This window comes from Hylobates moloch, unplaced genomic scaffold, assembly GCF_009828535.3.
Source record: "Hylobates moloch isolate HMO894 unplaced genomic scaffold, HMol_V3 SCAFFOLD_6, whole genome shotgun sequence".
Lineage (NCBI taxonomy): Eukaryota > Metazoa > Chordata > Mammalia > Primates > Hylobatidae > Hylobates > Hylobates moloch.
Window position 1 is genome coordinate 5,026,376 of NW_026652281.1, and position 17,589 is coordinate 5,043,964.

The 17,589-nt window shown below is 54.2% G+C and overlaps 1 protein-coding gene and 1 long non-coding RNA gene across 3 annotated transcripts; one reads left to right on the forward strand and one right to left on the reverse strand.

Annotated features, from left to right (window-relative positions):
- The first annotated feature begins 1,704 nt into the window (after window positions 1–1,704).
- Window positions 1,705–15,880, forward strand: CIBAR2 (CBY1 interacting BAR domain containing 2). Of its 2 annotated transcripts, none has more exons than XM_032156285.2 (9): window positions 1,705–1,844; window positions 3,725–3,959; window positions 6,108–6,176; window positions 6,260–6,361; window positions 6,535–6,540; window positions 8,762–8,866; window positions 11,918–12,031; window positions 14,003–14,104; window positions 14,890–15,880. In XM_032156285.2, the coding sequence occupies exons 1-9, from the start codon at window positions 1,825–1,827 to the stop codon at window positions 15,049–15,051; spliced, it is 915 nt and encodes a 304-aa protein (XP_032012176.1). In that variant the 5' UTR covers window positions 1,705–1,824; the 3' UTR covers window positions 15,052–15,880. The 2 variants fall into 2 exon arrangements, with proteins under 2 accessions (XP_032012176.1, XP_032012177.1); XM_032156286.2 differs by having other exon boundaries at window positions 15,556–15,880.
- LOC131383734 (uncharacterized) lies at window positions 12,413–13,841 on the reverse strand. Its single transcript, XR_009213981.1, has 3 exons — window positions 13,785–13,841; window positions 12,805–12,946; window positions 12,413–12,529 (listed from the first exon to the last, which is right to left on the reverse strand). It is a non-coding gene; the product is annotated as an uncharacterized LOC131383734 (long non-coding RNA).
- Window positions 15,881–17,589: the final 1,709 nt, after the last annotated feature.

The window sequence follows — 17,589 nt, forward strand, 5'->3', positions numbered from 1 at the left end:
CTCCAGCCCCTGGCAGCTCTGCGTGCTCCTGGCTCACACTGCGCCGCTCCTGTCCCTGCCCCATGGCCATCTCCCCTGGGTGTGTTTCTGTCTCCTCTTCTCATGAGGACCCCAGTGGTGGGATCAGGGCCCACCCTCCTCCGGTGTGGCTCAGCTGATCACATCTGCAACGACCCTGTTTCCAAATAAGGCCACACTCTGAGATCTCCAGGGAGACATACATTTGAGGGGACACCCTTCCACCCAGCACAGCCCGCAAGAGTGAAGGAAGCAGAGAGCAGGAGAGGGACTTGACTGGTGCTCAGTGACGGCTGCACGGCACAAAGGGGACACAGGACCCCCCCTGCACCCCACAGCTTGGCACAGAAAGGGAAGAGCCACGCTGACCGTGGAACACCAGGGGGCTACTTAGAGCCACCCCGTGGGAGGTTGGGGGGTTCATGCCCCAGACAGAGAATGGGGCCCCAGCAGGGACAGAGCTGGGGTTGTCCGTGCGTTGTTTGGGGCCTCCGGGGAACACAGGGCAGGGCATCTGCAAAGGGACGACTGGAGAGTGTGATGATGACATCACTGGAGAAGCATGAGGAGGGGCCAGCCAGCCGGCACAGCCCAGCGGGGATCGGTCACAGAGGGAAGCCGCCACCAGCCTGGGCCTGTGCAATGGGAATTTCAATGAGTTCTGGATCCCAGCCTCAGCCTCTGTGTCTGTCCCTTCACTCCCATGCCAGGGACTTACTTCTCTTAATTAAGTACTGTCATGATCCCATTCTGCAGGGGAATGGACTGAAGCCCAGAGAGGTCAGGGGACTTGCCCAAGGTCACACAGCAAATTGGGGTCTGGGATTTGAACCTGTGTTTAGCTGACCCTAAAGTCCTTGCTTTTATGTATGCTTTAAAAACAAAACAGAACAGAACAAAACAAAACAAAACACCCTTTCCATTTCCATAATGAGAACCTCCAAACACACAAAGTAACAGAACAGCAGAGACAGGCCTGGGCCGCTTCCTCTGCCCGCCTCCCATCCCCATTCCTTACTGTCATGATTTTTATGTTTCTTTTCTGAAGGTAAAGTGTCTATACATTGAGATACAGAAATCATACAATTAGTGGAAGGTATTGGACTTGAGCTTGTCAATCTGACATGTGCATTTATATTTTCTCGCTGTGGTATCTTAATTGTCTTAGTTTACTAACAGTGCGCAGATAGTGCTTTCATAATAAGGGAAAAAACAATGCAATTATGATAAAAACGTGAAAGACACTCCTATGAGCTGGTTCCTTACCCCACCCCGGGGATCCCGAGTTCACTCTGTGCATCTGCACCCCCCACCTGAGCTTTCCCATGTCCCGCCCACCTGAGACTAGACCCCAGGAAGGCCAGTGGTGGGCTGGGGGCAGGCAGCTTCCCTGAAGGGAGGAAGGAGCCCAGTGGGCAGGACCCACACCCATGGCTGCACGCAGGCCTGAGCCCCCTAAATCTCTCCCTGCTACCTCCCGGGGAGCCCCAACCACTAGCCCCATTCCACAAGAGGCTCCATCTTCAAAGGGAGAGTGTGGGCCGCTGTGCAATGCCCTCTTCTCTGAGCAGCCCCTGAGCCAATACAAGGCTGGGGAGGCCGGCCTCAGGGAGGCATTGCCCAGGCGACCAGCTCCTCCTAGGGCCTGCTGTGGGCGGCCCCGTCGCCTGGCAACCGGATGGCAGCGTCCCTTGAGCCCAGGCCACACAGCTGCACCCAGCCCTACCCGGTTCCTCCCAGGCCTGCAGGACCCCTGGGGCCCTGTCCTTATTTCCCACCACCGGGACAGCCAAAGCTCTGGTCACAATGAACATCGTCTTCTCCAGGTGAGTGGGCCGCCACCAGCCTGGCTGTGAGGGCGGTAGAAGCAGGGTTTTGAGGCCCGGAGCACCAGGAAAGACGAGGGCAGCAGGGCCTGCTGCCGGGGGTGGGGGTGGGGGTAACGGGCGCTCTCCTTCCCACGCCGCCTCCACCTCCATCCAGCTCATGGAAGACAGGGCTTGGGACTAGAGAAGCTTCCAGAATCTGGCCTCTTCTCCAGCATCACTGCCTGTGTATCTGGAGCAGCCAAATTCATCCCCTTTCCTTTCTCGCCTCCACCTGGAAAACCCCCATCACACCTCAACCCCAGCCAGGCCTCCCACTTCCGTGGAGGCCCAGTCCATGCTGCCCCGGCCCACGCCATCCCTGCTCTCACAACCTGCCTGCCCTGCCCCGTTCATTTCCACGCCTGGTTCCTCTGAGGTTCAAATTCCAGGCACCCTCTCAAGCATCCGACGTGTTTTTATCTTTTTTATTTTTTTGAGACGGACTCTCACTCTGTAGCCCAAGCTGGAGTCCAGTGGTGCAAGCTCGATCTCGGCTCACTGCAACCTCCACCTCCTGGGCTCAAGCAATTGTCATGCCTCAGCCTCCTAAGTAGCTGGGACTACAGGCGTGCTACCAAGCCCGGCTGATTTTTTGTATTTTAGTAGAGACAGGGTTTCACCATGTTGCCCAGGGTGGTCTTGAACTCCTGAGCTCAGGCAATCTGTACCCCTCGGCCTCCCAAAGAGCTGGGATGACAGGCATGAGCCACCGCGCCCGGCCCTGATGTGTTTTTAAAATGCAGCTTCTCACGCGCACTCCCAGGGATTCTGGTGCACACGCCTGGGGTGGGGACCTGGGAGCACCAGTGTCTGACTTCTGACCCCTGTGCTGCTGAATCAGGGGCTGTGAGGACCCTACCTGCAGGAACAGAGGCTGGGTCTGGCTGTGTGACCTGTAGCAAGATGCTTCACCTCTCTGGGCCTCAGTTCACTCCATTTTCACATGGTGATACCAGCAGCGCCTTGCTTATAGGGCAGTGCACGCAGTGTTTTGTGGCGAGGGTGGCAAGAGAGGGTCTGTCGGGACAGAGGGCTGCTCCTCAGGACGTTTCTCGAGTCAGGGATTTGATGAGAGGGTTGCACGGGGGACTTTGGTCACAGGGAGAGAGGTGGGGACAGTGACACGCTGGGGATGAGGGAAAGGAGAGGGCATGAGGAGGCCCAGGAAGGAGGCAGAGGCCAGGCCTCCATGGCTGTCTTAGAAGCCTGAATGCGGCGGATCAGTCATCGCGCACCTGCTGCAGGGAGGCGCTGGACTGGGAGCCCTTAAAGGTAAGTCAGGGCTGGGTGTGGTGGCTCACGCCTGTCATCCCAACACTTTGGGAGGCCAAGGCAGGCAGATCACCTGAGGTCAGGAGTTCAAGACCAGCCTGGCCAACATGGTGAAACCAGGTCTCTATTAAAAATACAAAAATTAGCCAGGCATGGTGGCGGGTGCCTGTAATCCCAGCTACTCGGGAGGCTGAGGCAGGAGAATTACTTCAAACCAGGAGGCAGAGATTGCAGTCAGCCAAGATCATACCACTGCACTCCAGCCTGGGTGACAGAGCAAGACTCTGTCTCAAAAAAAAAAAAAAACAAACAAAAAAAGGGGGGGCAGGTCTGCAGCCAAGCCCGCGTTTATATTCCTGCCCACTACTGACCAGCCCAGGCAGATCCCCCTCATCAGCCTCAATGGCCCTGATGCTGACACCTTGAGTGACAGCCTGTGGCATGTGCATGCCACACTGGAGGCTGGCTGGTGGCAGCTCCTGTTTTCATAACTATTGTCTGCTCTTGGCATGACCGGGGCCCTGCATCACTGCCCAGAATGGCCGCTCAGGTCCCCGCCTCCACAGGGACAGCCAGGTGAGGGTGATGGAGAATACTGTGGCCAACACGGAGAAGTACTTTGGGCAGTTCTGCTCGCTGCTGGCCGCCTACACGCACAAGACGGCCCGGCTGCGGGACAAGGCAGACCAGCTGGTCAAGCAGCTCATCGACTTTGCCAACTCTGAGAACCCTGAGCTGCGGGCCACCATGAGGGGCTTTGCTGAGGACCTGGCCAAAGTGCAGGATTACCGACACGCCCAGGTGAGTGCTGCCGGCGCGGGTCTGGGATGCTGAGGGGCACCCAGGCTCCAATGCCAAGGTCAGGCCTGAGGGCTGCAGGAGCCCTGCTGTGGCCACAGCAAATGAGTGTGTCTCCAGAGACATCCACCGACAGTGGACATTCACACCTTCTCCAGGGTCACACCTCCGCCTGCAAGATTGAGAGCCCAGGAGGCTTTGCTGAGTCGGATGAAAGGTCAACAAAGCAAGGAAACCCCAGAATCCAGCCCTGGAGGCTCCATGAACCCCTGAAGGAGACACATCCAGGGCCTATGAGAACCTCGAGAAGGAACAGAAATCCTGGGGGGGAGTCAGGGGCAAGGAGGCTGCAGGGTGTTTAGGAAATAATTAAAAATAGAAATTCCTGCCAGCCCAGAAAAATCCTCACCATGAATTGCAGAAAAGAATAAAAAAGGGCCAGGTGCTCACACCTGTAATCCCAGCACTCGGGGAGGCCTAGGTACACAGATTGCCTGAGCACAGGAGTTCAAGATCAGCCCAGGCAACATAGCAAGACTCTATCTCTAAATAAATAAATAAATAAATAAATAAGCAAGCACCTGTGCTCCCAGCTACTCACAAGGCTGAGACAGGAGCATCATTTGAGCCTGGAAGGTCGAGGCTGGAGCCAGGATCGTGCCTCTGCACTCCAGCCTAGGAGACAGTGCGAGACTTTATCTCAAAAAATACCAAGAAACAAAGAATGGAACAGCTTTACAATTGAGTAAGCTTTAAACAAGACAGCAACGCATGCCACCGGCAATCCAGGAAAGATCGCACAGGCAGAAATGGCACTCTCTTCTCCAGGCAGGCAGACACAGCCCACAGTGCTCACGTTCTCAAGACAGATGACAACTGTCCCTCAGTAAGAGGCTTTGACAACCCCATTTCTCACCAGTACATCCTGATTTCACCTGGTAACACGGTGGCCACCTGTACTAGCTAATTATCTTTATTTTTTAAAAAAATTTTTAAGAGACGGCGTTTCGCCATGTGGCCCAGGCTGGTCTTGAACTCCTGGGCTCAAGTCATCCTCCCACCTCGGCTTCCCAAAGTGCTGGGATTTACAGGCGTGAACCACCATGCCTGGCCTAGTTAATTACCTTTAACCAAAGGAAAAATAAAACTTCTCACGGCTCTGTGACAAGCAGGTGGCAGAGCCTGGAGGCAGGAGCCTACGCTAAACTCCCGTGGAGACCAGTGGAACACCAGGGCACCAGGAGGCAGGGTGGCATCTTCCTTGATGTCTGCGTGTTCAGAGACGACTCCCGGCCCTCACAAAGACATTCCCAATTGTAAAGTTGGCAAGAGGCTGCTTTAGTATTTTGTTGTTTTTTTGTTTTTTTGAGATGGAGTCTCAGTCTGTTGCCCACGCTGGAGTGTAGTGTCGCAATCTCGGCTCACTGCAACCTCCAGCCTTGCAGGTTCAAGCGACTCTCCTGCCTCAGCCTCCCAAGTAGCTGGGATTACAAGGCATGCACCACCGTGCCCAGCTAATTTTTTGTATTTTTAGTAGAGACAGGGTTTCACCATGTTGGCCAGGCTGGTCTTCAACTCCTGACCTCAGGTGATCCACCCGCCTCTGTCTCCCAAAGTGCTGGGATTACAGGAGTGAGCCACCGTGCCTGGCCCCACTGTGACTCTCAATAGAAGTCTTGTCCCCAAAGCGAGGCTCAGTTTTCTCAACCGCAAAGCGAGTTTGTCATCGCCACCCTGTGTGGCAGTTGGGAGACGGGGCCAGGGCTGTCGTGTAGAGAGACTGAGCACACACCAGGGGCCTGTCCTGCCACCCTCAGTGATGATATGCCCTGAGTTCTGGGCCAGGCACCATCTTCCTACTGTCCGGAAACCCTGCTGGGTGCACCCATGACCTCATTTGACAGGTGAGGAAATGAGGCTTCGAGAGACTGAATGTGTTGCTGGAGCCCTCAGGAGCAGAGCCGGGCCCTGAACCCAGCTCGGTGCCTCCAACACGCAGGGAAAAGGGAGTGCATCTTGCGCTCCCCCTCCCCCCCGCACAGCTCTGGACACGAGGCTCCTGGGCGCGAACTGTGCTTTATATACCCAGGCTGGAGGCAGGCAGCACCCTGCGCCCTTCGCTCAGATCCCCTGGTGTCCCCGCTCACCCAGGTTGAGAGGCTGGAGACCAAGGTGGTCAACCCCCTGAAGCTCTACGGGGCACAGATCAAGCATACGCAGGTGAGCCAGGGCACCTCGGCGTGGGTGGCGTCCCTGTCTTGCCCTGTGGGATCCCAGGAAACAGCCCTCCTCCTTGTCTGCAGGCTGAGATCAAGAAATTCAAACGTGTCCGAAATCATGAGATCAAACAACTGGAAAAACTGGAGAAACTGAGGCAGAAGTCACCCTCAGATCGGCAAATGATCGTATCCTTCCCTGGAAGTGGGGCCTGGGGCTGCCGGGCCAGGGTGTCCACTCACCCTGATGTCCTCTGAGGTTTTCTTTGCCTGGGTCCGCTGGGTAGGGACTGTGAAGGGGGTGGACCACCCCAACGGGGCTGCCTGGGCTTAACTTGGTTCCTTAACAGCACGTTTTTCAGTCCCAGGTGAGTGTCACATGTCTGTCTGCGGCAGGCAGAATCACACGTAGGAAACACACAACCTCACAAAACGGCCAGGTAGGCTTTACCTGGGCAGAAGCAGGTGTGTGCAGGACCTTGTGCTCAGGATGGAAAAGCCAAAGATACTGGTAAAAAGGGGCTCTGGGGGTCTGGAGACCTGGGCTCTGTCCCATCGTTGACATCATCCAACAAGTCACTCCCTCCACGGGCCTCGGTTTCCCCACCAGTTACTTATTTAATGCTCACATCAGGTGAGCACTGCTACCCTCATCCCCATAGTCTACAGGAGGAAACCAGGGCTCATAGAGACGCAGTTATAGGAGTTCATGGGGCACAGTAGGTGGAAGGGACCCCGCATGCTGTCTGTCGTACTGTCCTGCCCCATGGGAAAGATGCCGGGGCCGGGAGGTAGAGTGAGAGCTGGAGGAGGGCTAGTCACCTCTGCTGTATGTGTAACTGATTTGTGACTCAGTGTGTGACCTCATCCAAAGAGTGCCCCCCCCCCCCTTTTTTTTGAGAGACAGAGTCTCGGTCTGTTGCCCAGGCTGGAGTGCAAGTGGCAGAGTCTTGGCTCACTGCAACCTCTGCCTCCAGGGTTCAAGTGATTCTCCTACCCCACCCTCCCCAGTAGCTGGGATTACAGGCGCCCACCACTGTGCCTGGCTAATTTTTGTATTTTTAAGTAGAGACGGGGTTTTGCCATGTTGGCCAGGCTGGTCTTGAACTCCTGACCTCAGGCGTTCCACCTGCCTCAGGCTTCCAAAATGCTGGGATTACAGGCCCGGCCACAAAGAGTGCCCCTTAATGGAGCTAAGCCAGCGGTCCTCACCTGGGGGCATTTCACTGTCTGGCCATGTTTCTGGCTCACGATTGGAGAGCTCTGCTAGAACGTGTTAAGTTTTTCCCACTGCGGTGAAAAATGACCACAGACTCACTGTTCAGGAGGTTAGAGGTCCATCGCGGGCCCACTGGGCTAAATCAAGGTATGGAAAGGGCTGGTTCCTTCTAGAAGTTCCAGTGAGAGTCTGTGCCCTCGCCTTTTCCAGCTTCCAGAGGCCATGCACATCCCTTGGCTTGTGGCCCCTCCCCTGTCTTCAAGCTGGCAGCCTGCACCTTCCCTGTGTAGTCACGTCTTTCCCCTGATTCTCTTGACCGCCTCCCTCTTCCACTTGAAAGTACCCTTTGATTGCACTGCCTGTAGCAGATAATCCAAAATCATCTCCCATGGCAAGGATGGCTGATGAGCAACCTTCATTCCACCTGCTACCCTAACTCCCGTTTGCCTTGGCAGGGGAATATTGACAGGTGCCAGGGATTAGGATGTAGACATCTTTGGGGGGCTGTTATCCCACCTACCACCTGGCATCCAGTGGGGAGAGGCCAGGGATGCTGCTAAACCTCCCACAGTGTCCCGGACACTAGTGCTGAGCGTGGAGAGTCCTGACCTACACAAATGTGGGTCACAGCCTGCCCGAGCACCTCCAGGTTCTATCCTAGATCCTGCCTGGGTCACCCACCATCTCTGCCACCATTTGTTTGAGTGACAACAGCTTTCCCTTCTTTCCTGAGGGCTTCCTAGACGCCAGCCCCCAGCTGTCTCTTCCCATCTCGGGCGTTTCACAAACATAAAGGTGGTATTAAGTCCCCATTTTAAAGACGAATCTGAAGCCAAGAAGGGTCCCACAAGCAGTTAAGTGGCAAATTTCGAAGCAGCTCCAAGGTGTTCAACTCTAAACGCCAGATTCACGTCTGGGCTTGGCATGGAATAAGCGTCTATAGATGTTGATCAAAAGAACGAAAGAGTTAATTACCTAAACATGTTCCTCATGCGGAAATTAATCAGCAATGAACGGGGAGCATCTGTCCTAAGGGCTCAGCAGGGGCCGCTGTTTAATTTTTGCAACAGCCCTGCTAAGCAAGTATCATTACTGTCCTCTGTTCACAAGCAAGGAAATTGAGGCTCAGAGAGGATAAGTGACTTGCCTGAGGTCACACAGCTAGCAAGCAGGTGTGTCTCACTCCAGTGCTGTTCTTTCAGCCGGGGTCCCACTCAGCCATTCCTTTGATGACCAAATTAGCAAGAAACGTCCCTTGAGGCAGGAGAGCTGGCCTGAGAGAAGGGTTTAGAGACAGAGTGATTCAGAAAGGTGTCTAAGGGCCAGAAGCACCCCATGAAAATTTCTACCTCGTGTGTCCCTGGGGCCAGGCGGAGACCAGAGTGCAGAGGGCCGCTGTGGAGTCCAGCCGCACCACCCTCCAGCTGGAGGAGACGGTGGAGGCCTTCCAGAGGCAGAAGCTGAAGGACCTGCAGGTGAGGGCGGCTGCCCGGGATGGGAGGCACCCTGGGCTGCCTTGTGTGTGTGCGCACGCACGTGTATACACGTGTCTATGTGCATGCATCAGTAGGAGTGTGTGTGTGTGTGTGGGTCTGTGTACACGTGTGAGCAATGGCAGGCGTGAGTGAGCTTATGCCCACACAAGCTCCCAGCACAGTTAATCCTGGCCACAGGGCATCAGAGGCTGGTGCTCAGGGCAGCTGTCCCAGCACAGCTGGAAGCCACTGGGTGGCCCTAGGTCCGGTTCCTAGCCAGGAAGAGTCTGTCTCCCTCCACACACACTCCCCACTTCCTCTCCACACAGGATTGCTCTAACCTCTTTTTCTCCTCAAACCTCCAAACCCCCTCCCTGAACAAGCCACGTTGAGGCCCAGCAGCTGGGCGTGGGTGCCTTCCTCCTGCCACGCAGATCCCCTCCCCAGTGCCACAGAGCCCCGGGCTCAGAGCCCCAGCTCTTAGAAGAGGAGCTCAGAGAGGTGGGGTCTTTCGGGACTAGCTGATCGCAGAGATTCCTTCCCCAGCTCTCGAGCCCTCTCTAGTCCATTCTCCAAAGGTGCACACTGCCCTGGGGATTTTTGTTTTGTCTTGGTTTGTTTTTGTTGTTTTTTAGATGGAGTCTCACTCGGTTGCCCAGGCTGGAGTGCAGTGGTACGATCTCCGCTCACTGCAACTTCCACCTCCCGGGTTCAAGTGATTCTCCTGCCTCAGCCTCCTGAGTAGCCGGGATTACAGGCATGTACCACCACGCCCAGCTAACTTTTGTATTTTTAGTAGAGATGGGCGGGGGGGGTCTCACCAAGTTGGATAGGCTGGTCTCGAACTCCTAACCTCAAGTGATCCACCCGCCTTGGCCTCCTAAAGTGCCGAGATTACAGGTGTGACCCACCGCACCTACCCCAGGGATCTCTTAAAAGGCAGGTCCAATTCACCATCGCTGGGCTGAGCACCCTCTTGTGGCTCCCCTTGTTCTAAGGATTGGAACCAAAATCCCTTCCAGACTCCTGAAGCCCTGACCCAGGCCTGTGGCCTCATCCTGGCCGCGGCACTCCAAGCTCCAGTGCACAGAGCCCATTCCCACCCGAGGCCTTTGCAGGGTTCTACCTTGATCTGCGTCCAGTCGGTGCCTCCTCCTCCTTCGGCTTCAACCTCATTCTTTGGGGAAAGTCACCCGGACCCCAGACTGGTCAGACCCCTTGTTTATACGCCGTACTCCACTGCCACGGGGCTGCCATCCCAGGTGGAATGGTTAATTGCGTATTCAATTCACGTGTTACTTTAACAAGTGTGGAATGCGCACCTACTGCATGCCAGGTGCTGTGCCTGATGCTGGGTGCACCATGTCCAACAAACAAGGTCCCTGAGCTCACGGAGTTGACACCGTTGGGGCGGAAGGAGATGGAGGGATCATATGGTCTGTGATGTGTTGTGTGCCATCTATCACATTCATCACATCGTGGAGCAGAGAAGCCTGTGAGGTCACCGTGTAACACACTGCGTGTCAGTGCCACAGGACAGGCCCCCTGCCGGATCCCAGCCACCAGGGTCCAGAGCCTGGCACCTAGTGGGTATTCTGTAAATGCTTGTGGCATGAATGAATGACTGAACGCCTACATGAATGAATGCACAAGGGAATGAAGCGTCAGTGATTAGTGCTCACGCTGCCTACATGGCAAGGAGGACCTGAAACAGTCGGCAGACATTATTCAGCACCTGATGTGTTTGGGGCTGGGTGGGCAGCACCAGGGAGCGTGGACCACACGGTTCTCCAGGTCAGGGGCCAACAGAAGCACAGTTTAGAAGCGGGCGTGCTTTCAAGTTCTGGGATTAAATTTGTAAGAGATGTGAATCCAAACCATGCCTTGAAAGCCCTTCACATTTCAAAAGAGATAAAAGCAAGAACTTGAGCCCGTCATCACCACCCGTCTTAGCCCATCCAGCCTGCGCCAACACAACACTTTAAGCTGGGTGATTTATAAACAACAGAACTTTATTTCTCACCGTGTTGGAAGCTGGGGAGTCCAAGACCGAGGCTCCAGCAGATTCAGCATCTGAGCAGGGCCTGTTCCCCATGGCTGGTGCCTTCTACGCGTCCGCATGCGGCAGAAGGGGCAGAAAAGCTCCCTCCAGTCTTTTTTACCAGGGCACTAATCCCATTCATGAAAGTGGAGCCCTCCTGTGGATCACTTGAGGTCAGGAGTTCGAGACCATCCTGGCCAACATGGTGAAACCCTGTCCCTACTAAAAAATACAAAAATGAGCCAGGCGTGGTGGCACACGTCCATAATCCCAGTAACTCAGGAGGCTGAGGCAGGAGAATCCCTTGAACCTGGGAGGCGGAGATTGCAGTGATTGCAGTGAGCCGAGATCACACCACTTCACTGCAGCCTGGGTGACAGAGGGAGACTCCATCTCAAAAAAATAAAATAAAATAAAACAAAATAAAATAAAAGCCTCCTGTGAAAAGATCTCCAGGACCGATTGTTAGCAGGGGAAAAGCAAGCTCAGACGAGAGTGAAAAAGGGAGAAGAGAAGAATACTGCCTTATGTAAGGAAGCAAGGCGGGAATACACAGAAACTTCTCAACGTGATCTCAGGAGGCGGAGGGGAAGTGAAAGAAAGGAACAGGATGGAGGAGGGAGAGCAAGTCTCCTCAATCGACACTTTGGCATAGTTTATATTTATTTATTTACTTACTTATGTACTTAGTAGAGACAGGGTGTCACCATGTTGCCCAGGCTGCTCTTGAACTCCTGGGCTCAAGTAATCCTCCTGACTCAGCCTCCCAAAGTACTGAGATTACAGGCATGAGCCACTGTGCTTGGCCAATAGTTTTGATTTTTGAGCCATGCAAATGTGTTCTCTGTCAAAGAAAAGTAAGTTTAAAATAACATGTCGAAACTCCCCACCTAGGGCCTGTCCCGACACGGACAGCTCCCCTCACCCCCACCCCATCTGCCTGCGTCCCAGGCTTCCCTGGGCTCTTTCTCACTGTGATGCTTACATTCTTTGGGTTTCTCTCCCCACAGAAATTTTTTTCTGATTTTGTAACTATTGAGATGGTTTTCCATGCCAAAGCGGTGGAGGTGTATTCTAGCGCCTTCCAGACCCTGGAGAAGTATGACCTGGAGAGGGATCTACAGGTGGGTCACAGACACCCCATTTCCTATTTGGTGGAGTGGGGCAGAGTTTCATTTTGGTTTTGTCTTGATAGAAGCAGTTTTTGTTGGTAACATTTCACAACTTTTCTAACTTTGAAGACTCATGCTGATGAAGCATTGTCAATATCTGCCCCTGGGTGGGTGCCAAACTGAGGATAATTTTTCCCAACGCTATTTGGAATATCAACATATTCATCATCATTGGGGTGTTTAAAAACAAATGGATCGGCAGAACGTGGTGGTTCACGCCCATAATCCCAGCACTTTGGGAGGCCGAGGCAGGCAGATCACCTGAGGTCAGGAGTTCGAGGCCACCCTGGCCAACATGGTGAAGTTCTGTCTCTACTAAAATACAAAATTAGCCAGGCGTGGTGGTGGGCACCTGCAATTCCAGCTACTCAGGAGGCTGAGGCAGGAGACTCGCTTGACTCCGGGAGGTCGAGGTTGCAGTGAGCCGAGATCATGCCACTGCACTCTAGCCTGGGCAAGAGAGAGACACTCCGTCAAAAAACAAAACAAACAAACAAACAAAAAACAAACCACGAATGGATCAACAACAATAAAAGGCATTTCCTGGCTGATGCTTGGTGTAGTTTTGAAACAGAAAGAAGTGCTTTTTATCCCCATCTGATCTGGTTAAAATCTAGAATGAGCTGTTTGCATTATCTGTAACACCCTTCCGCAAGCCTAATATTGTAAAGCAACAATCAGTTATCATGATTGTCTTCTGTGGGTCTGCGGTTGATGGGGCTCACCTGGGCAGTTCTCAGGTGGAGGCTTCACGTGGTTGCGGTTGGTCAGAGGCTGGGGCTGTCTTTTCTTAGCCTCCTCCCTCGTGTCTAGCGGAAGGTGGCTGTCATCTGAGCACAGGACAGGCCACGAGATGTCCAGGGCCCACTGCAAAATGAAAATGTGGGGCCCATCAACAATTACTAAGATCTTCACGACAGCAGCATCAGAGTGCTAAGCCAAGCATGGGGTCCTTCTGGGCGTGGAGCCCCTGGCAACTGTGTGAGCCGCACCCCACAAAGCCTGCCCTTCCTGGGTCTTCCTCGGGGTGTACAGCCACAGTGGCTGCCCACGGCTTTTCCATGGGGCCTGGGCTTCCTCACAGCAGCTGGTTCCAAGAGGGAGTGTCGCCATTTTTTTTTTTTTTTGAGATGGAGTCTCGCTCTGTTGCCCAGGCTGCAGTGCAGTGGCGGTATCTCGGCTCACTGCAAGCTCCGCCCCCCGGGTTCACGCCATTCTCCTGCCTCTGCCTCCCGAGTAGCTGGGACTACAGGCGCCCGCCACCACGCCCAGCTAATGTTTTATATTTTTAGTAGAGACGGGGTTTCACCGTGTTAGCCAAGATGGTCTCAATCTCCTGACCTCGTGATCTGCCTGCCTCTGCCTCCCAAAGTGCTGGGATTACAGGCGTGAGCCACCGCGCCCGGCACTTGATCACCTTTTATGACCTAACTTCAGCAGTAACCCAGTGTGGCTTTGCCATATTCCATTTGTTAGAAGCGAATCTTTGAGGCTGCCTGTATTCAAGGGGAGAGGAATTTGATTCTAGCTCCTGATGGGGGGAGCATCAGATCGTCTGAGTTACCAATAAGCCTTAAAACTACCATGAGAGGTTTGATGCAGGTCAGAGGGGCTCTCTCGCACTCAGTCACTTTACAATATTCTTTTTAGGGGAAAGGGGGATCTCGAATCCAGCTGTTTTCCTGTGTGACAATGGTCATGTTACCTGGCCTCTCCCATCTGTAAACGGGGTGATAATGCCCACTCAGCAGGCTGCTGTAGATTATGTGGAATAAGAAACAGGAAGCTTCTGGAGAGGACCGTGGAGTTCCATAGGCGTTAGCTGTCTCGGGCCTTCTTATTCCACCGTCTTTCCATCCCACTCCCCCGACCCACGCTGTGTTTTCCCATTGGATCCAACCCACCCTGGTCTCTCCCCGGCAGGATTTTAGAGCCAAGATGCAAGGGGTTTATGGGCATTACGACACTCGGCCGCTTGCCAACACCAACCCCTCTCCATCTGTTCTTCAGTCTCTCACCAGCCAGGTGAGTGTGTGGGTGGGTGGGGGTTACACCTAAAATGACGTGCACAGCCTGGGAGGCCCTGTGGTAGTAACCCCAGGGATTAGAGGAGGGTGGCTGAGAACTCAAATTTGAAATGAGAGGCTGAGGAGGCAGGGGTGGTGGGAGCGTGGAGGACTGCCCGGGGGTCTGACCAGGACTTTGCCTTGAAGTAGAACGAAGCTGGGCGCGGTGGCTCATGCCTGTAATCCCAGCGCTTTAGGGGGCTGAGGTCGGCGGATCACTTGAGGTCAGGAGTTTGAGAGCAGCCTGGCCAACATGGTGAAACCCCATCTCTATTAAAAAAAAAAAAAAAGCAAAAATTAGCTGGGTGTGGTGGTGTATGCCTGTAATCCCAGCTACTTGGGAGGCTGAGGCAGGAGAATCGCTTGAACCCGGGAGGCAGAGGTTGCAGTGAGCCGAGATCGTACCACTGCACTCCAGCCCAGGTTACAGAGCGAGACTCTGTCTCAGAAAAAAAAAAAAAAAAAAAAAGTAGAATCAATGAAGCCACGTCACCCAGTGTGGTAGGCCACACAGTCCCTGCCGTGGCTGCCATGAGTCCTGAGCGCCCCCTGGAGGCACTCTGAGGTATTGCCACTTGAGACACAGGCCCCCAGTCAGGTCCACACCTCCATCCCAACCCGTGGGCCCGCAGCTTCCAGAATCCAGGGTTCCTCAGAGGTTAGGGAGGTGATTAGGTGCATACATTAGATGTTACCTTACAGCCCCAGGAAAGCCTACCATCAGGTGCATTTATATTTCTGCAGGGAACTCTGCAGGTCCAGCTGGGTAGGGCAAATGAAGACCCTGAACTTCCTCGTGCCAATCATGGCAGGTTTAGTCTCTGTGAGGGGGGGGTTAAGGGGCAGCCAGCCCACTGTGAGTGGGGGCAGGGTGGGCATCTCATGCTTCCAGGACATTCTCTCTAGCGATGGTAGGGTAAGTGCAATCCCAAGCGGTTTAAAATAATCCCATACTGCCTGGAGGCTTTGTTCTTACTTTCTTATTCTTTTTTCTTTGTCTTTGTTGGATTGGGTTAATTCAAAGACGTTATCTTCAAGCTCTGAATTTCCTTCTTCTACTTGGTCAGTTCTATTGCTGAGACTTTGCAGAGCATTTTGCATTTCTGTAAGTGTGTCCAATGTTTCCTGAAGTTTTGATTGGTTTTCTTTATGCTATCTATTTCTTGGTCTCAGCCCACTGCTCCTGGCGGTGTGACCTTGGGAAAGTCTCCTAGCCTCTCTGTGTCTTAGAGTCCTTGACCGCAGAGTGGCTCAGAACAGTAACCTCTGTGTAGGGCGGTGCTGAGTATCAGATGAACGGACCTATACGAAGCACAGAAAACCCGGCCTGTTGTGCAACAAACGCTCGAGACTTCTTGTTGCCATTATCATTACTGATGTCGCTGTCGTTTTATTATTATTATTATTTAGAGTGCTCAGAGCACCATATGGAGCCCAGGAAAAGAAGGGGAGGAGAGTGAGGACGACTCCATGGAGGAGGCCCCCGTGGAGGACCTCAGGGCACTGGGGCAGGGACCCCATAAATAGAGAACTGCCCACAACAGTCAGAAGAACTGAGCTGGCCTTGGATCCTCCGGTGGGCTCTGCTGTGTGCCCTCAGGCAAGCCACGTGTCCTCTGAGCCTCAGTTTCCTCATCTGTACAACAGAGCCAATATCACTCACCTCACAGGTTGCTCTGGGGGATCGCTGTGCCTGGCACATAATAGGTGTTCAATAAATGCCCTGTGACTCTCAGCTTGATCCCGGCGCTCTTGTCCTGCCTTTAGTCCGGGGGCTCGGGTGGGGTTTGCTTGCCCCTGTGTTCATGTTGCGAGCACAGTGCATTCCTTTCCTGGGCTGCTTTGACAAAGCACCACTGCCTGGGCAGCTCAAACCTTAGAAAATCACTCTCCTGTGTTCTGGTACCCAGAAATCTGAGAGCAAGGTGTCAGCAGGGCTGGTTCTTTTTGGAGGCTCAGAGGGAGCACCCATCCCAGGCCCCCTCCAGCTTCCAGTGGCTCCTGTCCTTGGCGCGCCTGGGCTTGTAGCCGCATCCCCCGGACCCTGCCTTCCTCTTCACGTGGTGTTCTCCTGGTGTGCACTTAAGCCTGTGTCCAAACCTCCCCTTCCTATAAGGATGCCCATCCTCAGAGGCCACCTTCCTCCAGGATGGCCTCATCTTGACTAATTATATCAGCAACGACCCCGTTTCCAAATAAGGTCACATTCTGAAGTATGGGGGCGGGTAGGACTTCAACATAGACCTTTGGAGGCAAAATTTAGCCTGTAACACATGCACGTGATGTGCAGGGATGCTCTTGGGACCAAGATTGTCACAGAAGTCCACAAAGGTCAGAGGGGGATGGAAGTGTAGAGAGGGTTGGGGCGTGTGGACTGGGGGCTATCTGCTGGGGCCCCTGGTGCACAGCCGGGGAGTGAATCCTGCAGACCATCTCTGAGGGCAGCCGAGGTGAGCCCACTCCTCCCAGCCTGGCATGACTCGGTGATACTGAGCCTGGGTGGAGATGTCTGGGTCCTAGAACTGGCTTCCGTGGCCAGGCGCGGTGGCTCACACCTGTAATCCAAGCACTTCGGGAGGCCGAGGCACGTGGATCACCTGAGGTCTGGAGTCTGAGACCAGCCTGGCCAACATGGTGAAACCTTATCTCTACTAAATATATAAAAAATTAGCCAGGCGTCGTGGCTTGCGCCTGTAATCCCAGGTACTCGGGAGGCTGAGGCAGGAGAATCGCTTGAACCAGGAGGGTGGAGGTTGCAGTGAGCCGAGATCGCGCCACTGCACTCCAGCCTGGGCAACAAAAGCAAACCTCTGTCTCAAACAACAAACAAGCAAATAAAAACAACTGGCTTCCGTGCTTCCCAGGAGTGTGGCCATCTCTGTCCCTCAAGGCCACACGCTGCCCAATGGTCCCAGGTTAGAAAGTGCACCTGGAGCTGGCAGACACGGGCTGGCTCCACTGATCCCAGCACCCCCAATGGGCCACCCCCGGTCGGGGGTCCCAGCAGCTCAAAGCCAGAAAGCAGCTTGTCTCTGTTGAGACAATGGAAGCCAAGGAAAGTTCCAAATGAGGCTAAATCCTCCATGAGGAGACGGAACAGCATGGAAGCTTCTTTCTACCAACTTCCCAGGTGGGATCACAAACCTTCCACCCTGGGGCGGGGTGGGGGGCTGTTCTAGCTGAGGAATCCTTTCAAGGAAGGGCCTGGGGTGGGGCATCAACGCTGAGGGGGGCTCATCCCTGGCTAGCCTCCTGCATTCTGAAGACCTCGGCTGGGAATGGTCCACCCGGTGGCCTCTCATCCTGTCCTGGTGGATAACCGCTGAGCTCTAGAGCCAGAAAGCCCCAAGTTCGCATTCCCCACATGGAGTGCCCTGGTTTTTTTCATCAGCAAAGTGAGGGACACACATCTTTCTCACAGGATCAAGGTAGGGTTGGCGTCTT

Coding starts and splice junctions, on each gene's coding strand:
- CIBAR2 (XM_032156285.2), top strand. CDS start 1,825: ATGAACATCGTCTTCTCCAG. Junction 12,032..14,002: donor ACCTGGAGAGGGATCTACAG/GTGGGTCACAGA, acceptor TCTCCCCGGCAG/GATTTTAGAGCCAAGATGCA. Junction 14,105..14,889: donor TTCAGTCTCTCACCAGCCAG/GTGAGTGTGTGG, acceptor ATATTTCTGCAG/GGAACTCTGCAGGTCCAGCT.